The sequence below is a fragment of the Hetaerina americana genome, unplaced genomic scaffold (genome assembly GCF_022747635.1).
Source record: "Hetaerina americana unplaced genomic scaffold, ioHetAmer1.1.p SCAF_78, whole genome shotgun sequence".
In the NCBI taxonomy this organism is placed as follows: Eukaryota; Metazoa; Arthropoda; class Insecta; order Odonata; family Calopterygidae; genus Hetaerina; species Hetaerina americana.
In genome coordinates, this window is record NW_027287405.1 from 1,273,055 (window position 1) to 1,285,715 (window position 12,661).

General features: G+C 40.5%; 1 protein-coding gene across 1 annotated transcript in view; it reads left to right on the forward strand.

Annotated features, from left to right (window-relative positions):
- The window catches only part of LOC139697493 (uncharacterized), a 678,343-nt gene that overhangs the window by 619,556 nt on the left and 46,126 nt on the right, over positions 1-12,661 (forward strand). The window contains exon 8 of the mRNA XM_071596219.1: positions 4,626-4,859. Coding sequence (XP_071452320.1) covers positions 4,626-4,859 — 234 coding nt within the window. The remainder of the gene's footprint in view (positions 1-4,625; positions 4,860-12,661) is intronic.

Below are 12,661 nucleotides of genomic sequence, written 5' to 3' on the forward strand. Positions count from 1 at the left end.
AGAAGGTATATATAGCCAGCGTGCTTCTATGAGGACCACCTGATGATGACGTTCAACGTCGAAACCTGGGTCGTGTGTTTTTAAATAAAGTGTGTGGAATTACAAAGTCAATTATTGCATTACATTTCAATAATTATTTGTCTCGGACAGCATACATGACATTTTAACCATTAACGAAATTTTCTGAAATATCTGAGAGCAAAAGGAGAAATAGATGTTGAAAAGTAGGTGATTGAAAGCAAATCAGGAGAAACCAAATTCTGAAACGTGATATTAAAGGCAGTGGGAGGGTATTAAAAACATCCGACAGTATTCATGGTCCATTATGAAACTAATGCGCATGGTTTTATTGTGACGCGACTATCCATGACAGCGAGGTAAAACCGGTCAAGAAATGTGGTGAGGGACCTGCCCTTCCAACACAGCCTATTTACTTGCTAGTTTACTCGAATCAGTCTGAGTGGAAAGACGTGCCTCTGGGTGAAGAGTGATTTTCGACTTAGTAATACGACGCGATGAAGCATTCGCTTGAACAGCGGTACGCCATCGAGTTTTTGCGTGCAGCTTGGAAAGAATGCAACCGAAACATTGCAGATGCTTCAAGAGGTCTTCAAGGACGACTGCATTTTTAATATATATATATATATATATATATATATATATATATATATATATATATATATAACTAGTATGCAAGCACCGTGTACTCAAGTACCATAGGCGTAGCTACAATTTTAAAGTCAGAAACACATCATATGACGGAAATCTACAGATTCCATGGAAATATCACTATTTTTTTATTAAATTTATCTAAATTATTGTATATTTCATGTTATTTAACTCTTTAATTTCGGAAAAAACAAATTGCAAACAAAATAACAAAATAGATTTAAGAGTATCGTCAATATGACTCGTTACTGATTTCATTGAGTAAGTATTAGTCTATTTACTTTAAAACACACCACTACATCTCTTTATTTTCAATATAGACGCGATTAAAGCATACCCAGAGAAAACAAAAACCTTTACATCACATTATTTTCTTCCTTCAAATCTCTTCGGCTGGAATTTTTCCATTCAGTGAATTTTAAAGCTCCACTGAGTTGTGCAAGTCGAGAGAGGAAGTATTTTTTTTTTAGAAGTTGATGCCAAATCCAGAAGTGAATCACAGATTAATATGGATACAATGGGCGGTAAAGCTCTTGCTACTTCATGCGAGAATAACAAATCCATGTATTTTAGCTGGATGATTTCCATCGCCACCATATCTAATTAAAGCTGCAGTTTTCACCCTCTCTGCCTGGCTCTCCTGTTCGAACCGAATTGAAGAGTGCATGAAAACGCTCGTTATCATGGAAACGGGCGAGACACAGGTCTTCATATTTAAACCGTAATGTGCCGTCGTAAAATTTATGGAGGTGGTTTCCATACCGAGGGCTAAGTCCTCTTATATTTTCAGGATTGTGCTTTATGAAGGGTGCCTCATGAAATTCGTTGCTAAGCCGCATTTCGTTCGATTCTATGAAGTGGAATCATAACCATTTATCGAATTGTTAATGCCCTTTATAATTACCTAAGTAAAGTACGCAATATAATGTTCCTTACAGAGTTGTTTACGGAATTTCAATTAGGATATAATATTATTAATGCCCTTATCCTGAAGATTGTTCATCACTAAACCGTGAACTAAATCAAAAAGTCTGACAAATCAACTGACTCCATTTTAAAATTTTGATTTAATTATATCTTCAAAATATATACTTATTTAATTTTTAAGGGCTCAAAAAGTTTATTAAAATTAAATAAATCTGAATTTTTATAAATGAATACATATTTATGCAAAAAAAATGTCTTATTAATTTTTTTCAGCTTTTGGAGAAAAAAATATATATTGCATTTTTTAACATATATGCACGTACCACTCTTTGAAATTAATACGCAGACACATGCAGCGACCTATTTTACTCATGAAATACTATTTTTATAATGCCGCGGCCAGTCTTACACATCTTCGAGTAACATATTCATTTCTGTTTGTTTTCGAGTCAATGTCTGCCTATTTCTTTAGTATTACTCCCGCAATGATTTTGTACGAGATCACACTTTTGGTGAATGCTGGATAAAATGAATTCACCCTGGATTATGTAAGGTTGGTGTTTCATCTTTTTCATAAGGTTTGCTTGGGAACAGAATATGGTAAGCAGAATCATCATATAAAGCACTCTTTCGGGAAAAAGTTGAATTTCTGCAAGCGGCACTGGACTTGAGTTTGGATATTGCATTTAATAATTATTGACTTAAAGCGATTGGTTCTATAATAGATTTCTGTTGCTATAATATTTCTGGAATTACATCAGTTGACTATTTTTGGGCATTAGAATTTAAAACATAAACGTAGTAATTATTAAAATCACCATTACCTAAAAAATGTACATGTATTATTTTGTACCTTGAAATTTGTGCGAAAGAGAGGCAATTTAAAATCAGAGATTTAAAGCTCATTCAAATATATATCGTGACTGAGAATTGGTTCCAATCACTAAGAATTGCCAATATGACAACGTCAATATCCACGCATATCCTCATCAATGACTCATCAGCTAACGATTTTTTCCCGTTCTCGCCGGAAAAATTTCCAGCATCCGCGTACCCGCAAAAAAATCTAATATTAAATGGCAGATTTTTATCTGTACTTTTCAGCTCTCCTATCAAGAATGCTACCGCTCCCCTTTTTGCAGTGCGTGACCCGTGACCTCGAAAATTAAAGCACAGTCCCGGAAAATGCCTTTCGGGACGGTTTGCCTTTCGATCGTAGCTCGACTGGCCGCGGGAGAGGGAGGGCGGAGAGGAGAGTCAGGGCCAGAGAGAGGTAACTCTCTGAACTCTCCGAAGCCACGTTAACGATTGCACGTGACGCAGGGGCCTCGCGAGAACCTCTGCGTCGTAATTGTTCCGTGCACTCTCGTCTCTTTGCATCAGCCAGGGATGCGCTCTACCGGCAATGCTGGGGAGTAGAATAAAAAGGGACTGTGGAACGACCAGTGCGACTGACTGACCGTTCTCTTCCTCAATAGTCGCAGTTTTTAGGAGCGTAGAGTATTTTTTTATGACCTTCGCCATGCGTCCGTCCTCCTGGTAGACTTCCGCAGCTTTGACCCGACGGTGTGGCTGTTATTTTTTCCCCTCGTCCTCCCCGCGATCGGAAAATGTAGGTCCACTCCACTCGTCACTTTCCTCGTCTCTTTTCTCTCTCATTCTCTCTCTTTCTTCTTCTCCCCTCCCGAAAATTCCAACCGCATGACAGGACGTCACGGCCCAGTGGAGAATCTCAAGAGTTGACAGTGTTTTAACGTTTTCCAATGCGCCGTCAACGGTAGCGGATCGTATATGGAGGGGGGGAAGGAGGGGACTAAATGGTTTCGACGTCTGTCGTCGAGCGTTCTAGCTGTTTCCGAGCACTTGAATCATTGAGCCGTTAAGGCCTTCCCAGGTCGGGGAGTCGTCAAATGCGGGACTGGGCGATTTCTTCCCCCCCCCCGTAGTTTTATTCAGTGGTTATAAAACAATTGAGACGTCAAGAGGTTTTTTCAACTCATGCTTAGTTTACTACAATGCGATTTCTGTTACGCTTTGTGTTTCCTCTCTATTCGAAAATGCTGATCCTAGGATCATTCCTGGTTATATCTTTGTCGTCGTTTCTCATTACTCTGTATCTCGTTTTTAGTCGTTCAAAAATGAGTGCCACACACGATTTGAAACACATTTGTAAGTCTTACTTTAGCATTATAAGAATCGTTTATTCTATAACATGAGTGACCATAATTTGTATAAGGTACCGAAAGCGAGTCGCACCGAATGCATATGGTTTATCTCAATAAATAATTAATACGAGTAACTGGTTCCTTCTGTATAATCTTTTTCCAATTTCTAGGTTGGACCTTGTCTTCATTTCCTATCATCAACTTCACCAAGTACCTTCTGTTTTTATAATCCTAGGTCACCAAGGTGCCAATTTAAACTCCTCCTTGCAAGAAATACTAACAAAACTGGTTTAAGAGCATCTTTACTTTTGAAGAGATGCTTGGATGTTAACATGAGAATTTACCAAAAACTCACATAACTAAAAAAAATACTAATATCTTGTCCAATTAAAGGGATAGCATTTGAATTGGAGTCGTCTGCAGCCAATTCCAACCTTCTCGAGGCACCTCGGGAGTCTTGTGGCGGGGATTGTTATCCTTTGCCTCGCCGTCCTTTTTTGCTCCAAATGATGGCTTTTCACGGAAATCGTTCTTGTGCGTGCACCAGAGAAGTGCAGTCGGGCCCGAAAGGCACCAACAGATGAGATCCCATTACGTTAACAATGCCTCTCAAAGGTTGGGACAGACTGCGGATCCAACTCTTGTCTCCCCACCTCTCTCTCTTTCTCTCTCTCTCTCTCTGTCTCTCTCTCCCGTTCTTCGTCATTTTTGTGCCGCTCATGAACGTTAAATTTCTCTTTCTCTTTCATCTCCGACCCATCTCCCCATTTGCTTCTCCCACGACACCCTGAAACCGTCTCCCGTCCCCCTCCATCCCTTCCCCTTTATTAACGTTAACCCTCCTTGACCCCTTCCTTCCGAAAGCGGGAGGTATCGCAAGGCTTTCTCCACCTTGATCCTCCCGTACACCACGACCGCTCCGCCCACCCCCCTCTCACCGCCACACCATGGGAACCTCTCCTCTTACCTCTCCGCCAACTCTTCGTCGACCGAACCAGCGAACACCACTACCGCCACTGCAACTTCGGCGGGCAACCCCCAAGCTCTGCCAAGGCGCGGCTTAAAGTCCCGTCTCCTACAATTCTCTTCGAATCGCGGGTCAGTACTCCTTTGGAAATGCATTTCTGTACGTTCTCTTCCGTCCTTTCCACCCTTCCTCTTCCCATCCCCCTCCGGTCCTCGCTGTAGCTCTCACTCCCCCTTATCTCACTTCCTTCTCATAGCTCCACTTCCTCCCGCTGATTCCCTTCGCCAAAAATGAGTAACGAGATATCCACGGCCGCATTGAGTTCAGGAAATCCTCGAAAGGGGATATCGCCGTCCGTCAAACCTCCTTGTGCGACAAAGAAGCACCGAAATGAAAAATAAATTCTCTGGAAAACGTCAAAAATTTCATTCTACAAAACTGACTTGTAAAGTTTATTCATGCTACGACTTCAAAAGCTTGAGATGAAGCAAGCGTGAAATAATTTCCAAGGTCCCCTTCCTCGAAGGCATCTCAGATGTCAGCGCCGTCACCATTTCAATAATGCCCAAAATCGGCGTGAAAGTCTCTCCTTGGGAAATCCCGTGAGACGAAATCCCAGTTAATTTCATAATGGCTCAGTTTTATTTTTTTTCTCACTTGGATCCGTGTCACTAAAATTTAAAACGCAAGTTTGAACACTTTTGCACTCTCTCGAAAAACTCACACCAAATAACTTATGTTTCTATTGACTCATGTACCGTGGGAAAGTTATAAATAGCGTTTTGTCAAATGTTAATGTTTTTTAAACATCTTTAATACTATCCCACCAGATCAAAGTATAATTTTCCCTTATTTTGTCATAGCCCACCAGAATTTTCCCTTACATGACTGTGATGAATGACTAGTAAGTCTCCGCATTTGAAAATAAATGAGTCTCGAATATTTAGTAACATAAATATTACAGTCATGCACACAAACAGAAGGCTTTATCCAAAAATATCTTTGACAGAGTTATTATTTTCACAGTATCATGATGAAGTTGAACCCAGCGAATATTTATTTCATTATAGCTGTTACCGAATGTAAATCAAACCACTATCGGCTTCTCGTTATCGGAACCGACTATTTGAGATCAGTTCTGATGGGCGATCTCGGATTTCCTGTACTCAATGGCAATTTTATATGCCAGCCAACCATCCCTCTTTTAACATTTATCTTTCCTTTTCTTTGATTTCCCCATCAACGTTATTTTATCTCCCTCCTAAAAATTGCATTGAAATTCTTTTCACGCCATTATTTTAACTTATCCCTTATTATTTTGCTCCGTAGATTCCTTATGTTATTTCCCTCAATCGCTGGCTAAACGCACTCCCTTATTCTATCCCATTCTCTCCTCCACCCTTCCTCTCCACGACAACTCTATCCAGCTTGGACCCGTATCGCAACAATCGCAATTTCAAGCCGACCGGAAAGCAACCGCCGCTTGTAATTTTAACGCTCCAATTTCCTGGCTCGGTTTATCCCCAGGTGGTGCTCCGTTTCCGAATCAGCGGTTTTGCACTTGATGTGCCATATTTCCAAAATTCCATCGCAGCCGATCGCGAATCGATCGTCGGCTAGGATTTTCTTTTGCTGCGGAAATCTTTTCCCCGTTTCCCTTCTCCACCGTCGTAGTAAATATTTTTTGTCACAATGTCAACGATAATCCAAATTTTTCACGTAAAAATTTTGAATCATTGCATTTAATTTTTATATCTTCCCCCTCTTCTTCCCCGGGATAATATGATTCTTAAGTGATGAAATTCCGCTAATGTTAACATAACTTCAAATATTTATATTTTACTGCGTTTTTTTATTTTGTAAGGAAATAAAATACATAAGTAATTGCATTATTTTTCGATAGTTACAAAATTCTTGGCTCCTGGGCATGCATACTACCTTTTTTTCTTCCAATTTTTGATAAATAATTTGGCTGTACTAGATTTTTATCAATACTATGCAAAAAATCCCTATGAAATATAGAAATTTTAAAGACCTCCTTCTAAAAAAATATTCGTTCCCATGGCAGCTTGAAATATTAGAGCCATATCGGCTATTTCATGTGTGGATTGTTTGCACCTGATTTTTTTCGACATTTAAATTGTCCTTTTTCATAAAAACTATAAACTAATATAAATTTTCTAATAAGATTGAATTGGCTAAGTGTATTATAGTTATCTGTGAGGTTTTTAGTTTGTTTACATTATTTGCATTTTCGAGTTAAAACTAAATTCTTTAAAAATTGTTGACATGATGAGTTTTCTTTTTGTATTCATAAAACACCGCGGCTAATGTTAGGTATTTGACCTCACAGATGAGTTAATTCAGAATAACTTGATAATACTTTCACCGTTGCAGTCTGTAAAAGTGCACGTGCCTCCTGAAACTCGACTCAGAAATGAAGTCCATCTAATTCCTCAGTCGCGCCATGAATAACCTCGTTGAATAGCAATTCCGCCGGAAATTAACGTCCTGAGTATCCGCGGTGGGTTTGGTTCCTCAGATTGTTGCATAGGTCCTGCATCTCTAACATACCTTCAAAATCCTTGTCATAACCTTCAACATCCACTCCTCTCCAGTCTAAGCTTAATGCCAATTTTAACTCGAAAAAATATACTGAGTTGTTGTTTTATTTTTTTTCTATCCTACTTACATAACGGGTTTACGAACAGTGGACTTTTGGGTGACAATTCAAAAACAACTCCCTTGCCCCCACCTCTTGATTTGTAAAGATCCATCCCTCTTTGTCTTTCTTCACCCGAATAATGGACACATTTTTGAGCGCGTCTCAAAAGTTCGTCTTCTCCTCCTCCGGGTTATCCGGTAAAGTGAAAGTTGAAGAAATTTCACTTTTCAGCGTGCTCTATTCCTTTCGTCACGACGTCACTTCAAAATTTTAAAAAAATGAAATAAAATAAAGGAAAGGCAACAAAATGCAAATACGCAGGGTTTGGAGGCTGTTCGTCGAAGTTACATGTAACTAACCCCCGCTCCCTCAAAAGCTTTTATGCCACTGGCAAACTGTATCACAAACATTGGAATACGGATTTTTTTCATGGAATTCCAGTTTTGCTCTCGCTTACCGCGCACATATTGAAAAAAAGCGGGCCCCTATGTTTGCGTTCATTAACATTACCATAAATTGCACACGAGCTGAGTTGACGCTCGTCTATGACACGTGTTAGACCTGTCTTTGTCTCACACACATACTTGTTTTCCCTCTTTCCATTTGTGTAATGACACAATTTAACCCTTTGTGCTCGAGACGCGGCACGACCGCCGTTGACGCCAAAGTTTTCGAACAGCCTTCAAATCCTTACAAGAGGTGATCAACTAATCTCCATTGACGTTCACTGTTCGAAAACTTTGGGTATTTATTATCATTATGTAACATGTGCTTGCTTTTTCTTTTGGTGATATGGTGCTAACCCTGTGGGTGGCCGTCTAATATTGGGATACTTCACTTTTGGTATTTTTTTCTCCACAGGTTCCCCTAACCAGCATCCGTTTTTGCTCAACTCCAACCTGTTTTGTGTGTTTTCACTGATCACTTTATTACTAATATTTTAACTGTATTTTGCATGCTGTAGTTAACCAAAAGATTTTTTGTAATTCATCCAGAGTTAGTTTTCTCCAATAACCTCCGTTAAGTTTTATTTTGCACAAATATTTTTGTGTGAATTTATTTCTCTGAGTAAATTTCTTTCTGTTTTTATTCAATAGTAAAAGTTAACACGCTATTTTTGTTACTGCTGTACACACACATTGCACAATAATGTTCATCAAGGAGCTAATGAGTATTGCGCCAAAATGATTCGTGAACTGTAATGAATTAATTATTTTATCAACTATCGTAGCTAATCGATCAGCAAAACGTTCTTCAAATTTAGCTTATTTAAAAAGCATTGTAACTTGAAGCACGTTTATTTTGAGTCAATTCATTCAACAGGACGCGACTGTTTAAATGTATTAGTTTCACTGAAAGTGCATTTGAAAATAAAAAGTTAAAGGCTGAAATTTTGCAATTATACTTTCTGTGAACACTTCAATTTTATTCCGCGAAAACTCAGAAGAGCTATCTAGTTTTCGGACTTATGCATTCAAGGCTGAAAAATTCTGCTCATAATCTCTAAATGCTTAATCAAATGAGTAAGATATCGATCAGTAGGTTCTTGAAAGTGAAAGACGTGGACTGAAGCAGATGATCTCATTCGGTGAATAGATGTAATGCAAGTTTGACTATCGTGGAGTCATTTTAGTGAAACATGTATAATTCGCGGTATTTTGCATCATGAGAAGTTAATTAAGCATTTTAACTTCCTAAGTATTGGTTATTTGGACGAGGGGTGATTACTCACATATTTTATGAGCCGATGGTGAGGTTTCGCGAACGGCGAAGTATGTCGATGGATACTAATTATTTCCCATGTGCCTTCCCTCTAAAAAAAAAGATATTTACTCTTTCACGTCGCAGTTTTCAAGTTTCATAATATGACATCAAATATGCTCGTGCGAGCTTTTTATTTTAGAAACTCACTGAATAAAGTTGAAGCTCTCAAAAAGAGACAACTTGTGGGAGCATTACCTTATGTTCGTCAGTGCTTATATCCTCCAAAAACCATACCACTAGTCGTCCTTTGTGATTTATTTTCAATATTGAGTTGACCGTTTATGAAGGAATTTACTATTAACCTAGGATTATTGTTAGTATAATTTTACGTGACATAGCGATATTACTAAATTTTACCTATTCAATACTAGTGCTTTCAAATTTTTTACTGAAACCATCTATTTTATGTGTATATAGGCAGGGTAAAAATCTTTCTCCGCCTCTCTACCTCTCTCTCCTCGATATATGGTTCATAAAATTTGCTATAGATCTACATTCGCGATTTTGATGAATGATCTCACATTCCCAGCATATGACCCGTAATAATTAGGAAACCTAAATGAGTATCTCAAATATTCAGAAGACTGCTTGGTTTTATAGCCCATAGCTATTTTGAACTCGTAACCTAGATACAATCTAAAGCCAAGTTGCAAAGGAAAAAGCTGGAAAAATGACGGCAAACTATAAAAGATAATTTTGTAGCCAATTCTCTATTTACATCGTCTTCTTCCTCAAACGATTGGGCAAATTGAAAAAAAATTAATTTTGGAGCCATTCTAATCGGATAAACTGGCATCGGGTTGAGTGACCCGAGGACTTGAGATGACCGTTGATTTTTCAACAGAGTCGTCTCTCTACCCGTCCTAAAATTGTAATTGGGCGGGTGATGAAAATCTTCCTCGTCGAGAGCGCTTGTGAACAACCTCCCTGGACAGATCGCTGAAAGCATGTCCGAAGGACGCTTTCCGAATGAGCTAACGACGAACATCTTGCTAAAAAAATAAATAAAATACACCGAAACATTCCGATCGTCGTCGGCGAATGACGCGCACTGGACAGGAGAGAAGGTGATCGCACAAATTGTCTGCGACGAGACGAGATCGAAGCGGGCGATGGTTGTGTCTGGGGGGGCGGGGAAATAGGCTTGACACACACACACACTCTCGTACGCTCACATCGGCACGGCCTTCGAATCCGTCCACTGTGTTTCTCGAGAGGGGGGAAACGGGGGTACTGAGCGGGGAGATACCGGAAGGGGGTGGAGGTAAGGGGGACGTCCACCTCGCCCCGTCTCTCCTCCTCGTCTAGCTCCCGTCCTATCCCTCCCCACTCACCACCCTCTCTCCACTTGGGCGAGAAGAAAGAGCCCTCAAAAGAGGGCGAGAGGAAGGAGTTCCGTCCGGGAAGATGGGATGGTATGTGTGGGAGGGTGCGGGATGGCGCCCCCGTCTTTGTTTGATAAGAGGGGTAGCAGAAGTGTGCGAAAGGTAGAGGAGAGGGCAGAGAGAGAAAGAGAGACGGACCGAGCGAGGGATGTGGGGGGGGGGGAACGATGGAGGAGAAAAGTGAAGAGCGTTCGGAAAAGGAAGTAGAAGGGGGAGAGAAAAGGGTTCGGGGTGGCGGCGAGGCCATGGGAGTGCCCGGGGGCGAGGGGGTGGAATGAGGGACGGTGGTGAGTCTGTGGTAGAAGAGGAGAGACGACGAGTTTGGACGTGAGAGAGGGTGAAGGGAGAGGAAGAAGGTCAGCCTTGCCAATTTGGTGGTTTGTGTGCCTCTGGCTAAACTTTCCGAGGCTTTCATTCGTTTGGCACGATTAGGAAGAGCATCGCCGGGGGATTGTAGTTCGTGACTAGTGGAAGGAATAGTTTTAAAAAATAATCCAACTAGACCGACACTTAGAATTCAGGGCTCTTTTTATTTCACGTTCAAATACAATGTGACAGCAAATGATCGAAAAGACTTTTTTCAGGATATATTTCGATTTACCAAACTCGTCTGTTGTTAGATGTTGAGATGGTTTTCGTTAGAATAATATCGAGGATTTGAAAAAAATTTTGAAATGAAGGATAGTTTTTCAAACCTATCTTTCTGAACTCTTTTCCGGCAAATCCACTTAATTTTGATATGGGTAGTTCTTTGGGAAACGAAAAGCACAAAGAGGGTGTAAAATGAGGTAGCAAGGATGAGATGATCATAGCATCTTTGGTATAGTAAAGATATATAGGAATTACATTTAAATGTGGAAGATATTTGGCGTAGCATAAATTGCGGACCACAGGATAGTATATCCTCGGCATTTGTACGTCCACTCGTTCCTGTTTATGAAAAGTTTTATGCAATAAAATCTCTATCTAAAACCTTAAACCTTACTTGTTTTTCGTGCCCAACAATGATAGGTCTGTAGGTATTGTTACTTTTCCAGTAAGTTCGTCCAAAACCACAAATTTCTCCTTCAACGTCTTTCAATCCATACCCGTATTTTGACTTTGAATCTTTCGACCTCCTCGAAAGAGCAATAGCTTTCCACCGTTTTGTATTTGAATTCTCAGGCCTTTGACCTGACTCTGTCAAACTCCAGTTAAGAAAGATATACCCTTGTTGACGTACCTACCCGACAACAGCTTCACCAGGCGTCTCCGTAAATGAGGTCAGGGCTCGTATCTCACGATCGCCGCTCCTGCTTCAACCTTTGGGGGAGGGGGCTGTGGCGCAACGTGGGGGAGGTTCAGGTACTTATTGCGGGGCACACTGAAGGAGAAATGGATAGGGCGAAGATGTTGGAGTCGAGAGGGTTCGAAGGAGGAAGGGATATTTTTTGAAAGGAGGACGGGCACACAAAGGACTTCATTTTTGGCCAACTCGAGGCATGGCATTGTCCATCCACTCACGCGTGCCTCTCTCGTGTTTGCTCGCCCACGCCACCAGCATTAAGGATTGCGAATCAAAATTTTAACCGGGGGCGAGATCAGTACGAGAAAGATTATCACTCAAGGCCGCGGGAGGAAGGAATGAATAGGTATATCGTCCGAGAATAGCACCCAGTAGCACACGCTCAATCCGTCGTAACGCTCTCCCGTTGTGCGACACGTCACGAACCGCCATCTGCCTCCTTTCCCACGTGAGATGATGCAATAAAACCTCGTGTTCAACATACGCCCACCATATGAAAGCATAAATGGCGCTTAGCGAGGAATTTCTGGGGATTATGTTCTTCCCCTTCGATTTTCCATTTGGAAACAGATTAATTCTCCCATTATCCTTGAGGCGGTTAATCCGTCTCATTAGCGACGGATGGTTAATCAAATCATGACAACACTGAAAAAGATCTTTTTGCCAACGTTGCTCGTCATTTCGTGAACAACTCCATTTATTTACGCGACGGTTGGGGATGCAAAACGATTTTATATCCAACTTTATTTTTAAAAACCATTCACCTACTTTACATTAATTCATAGGTGACGATTCTCCATGTTGATATACGCTGTAATGGTATTATCACAATGC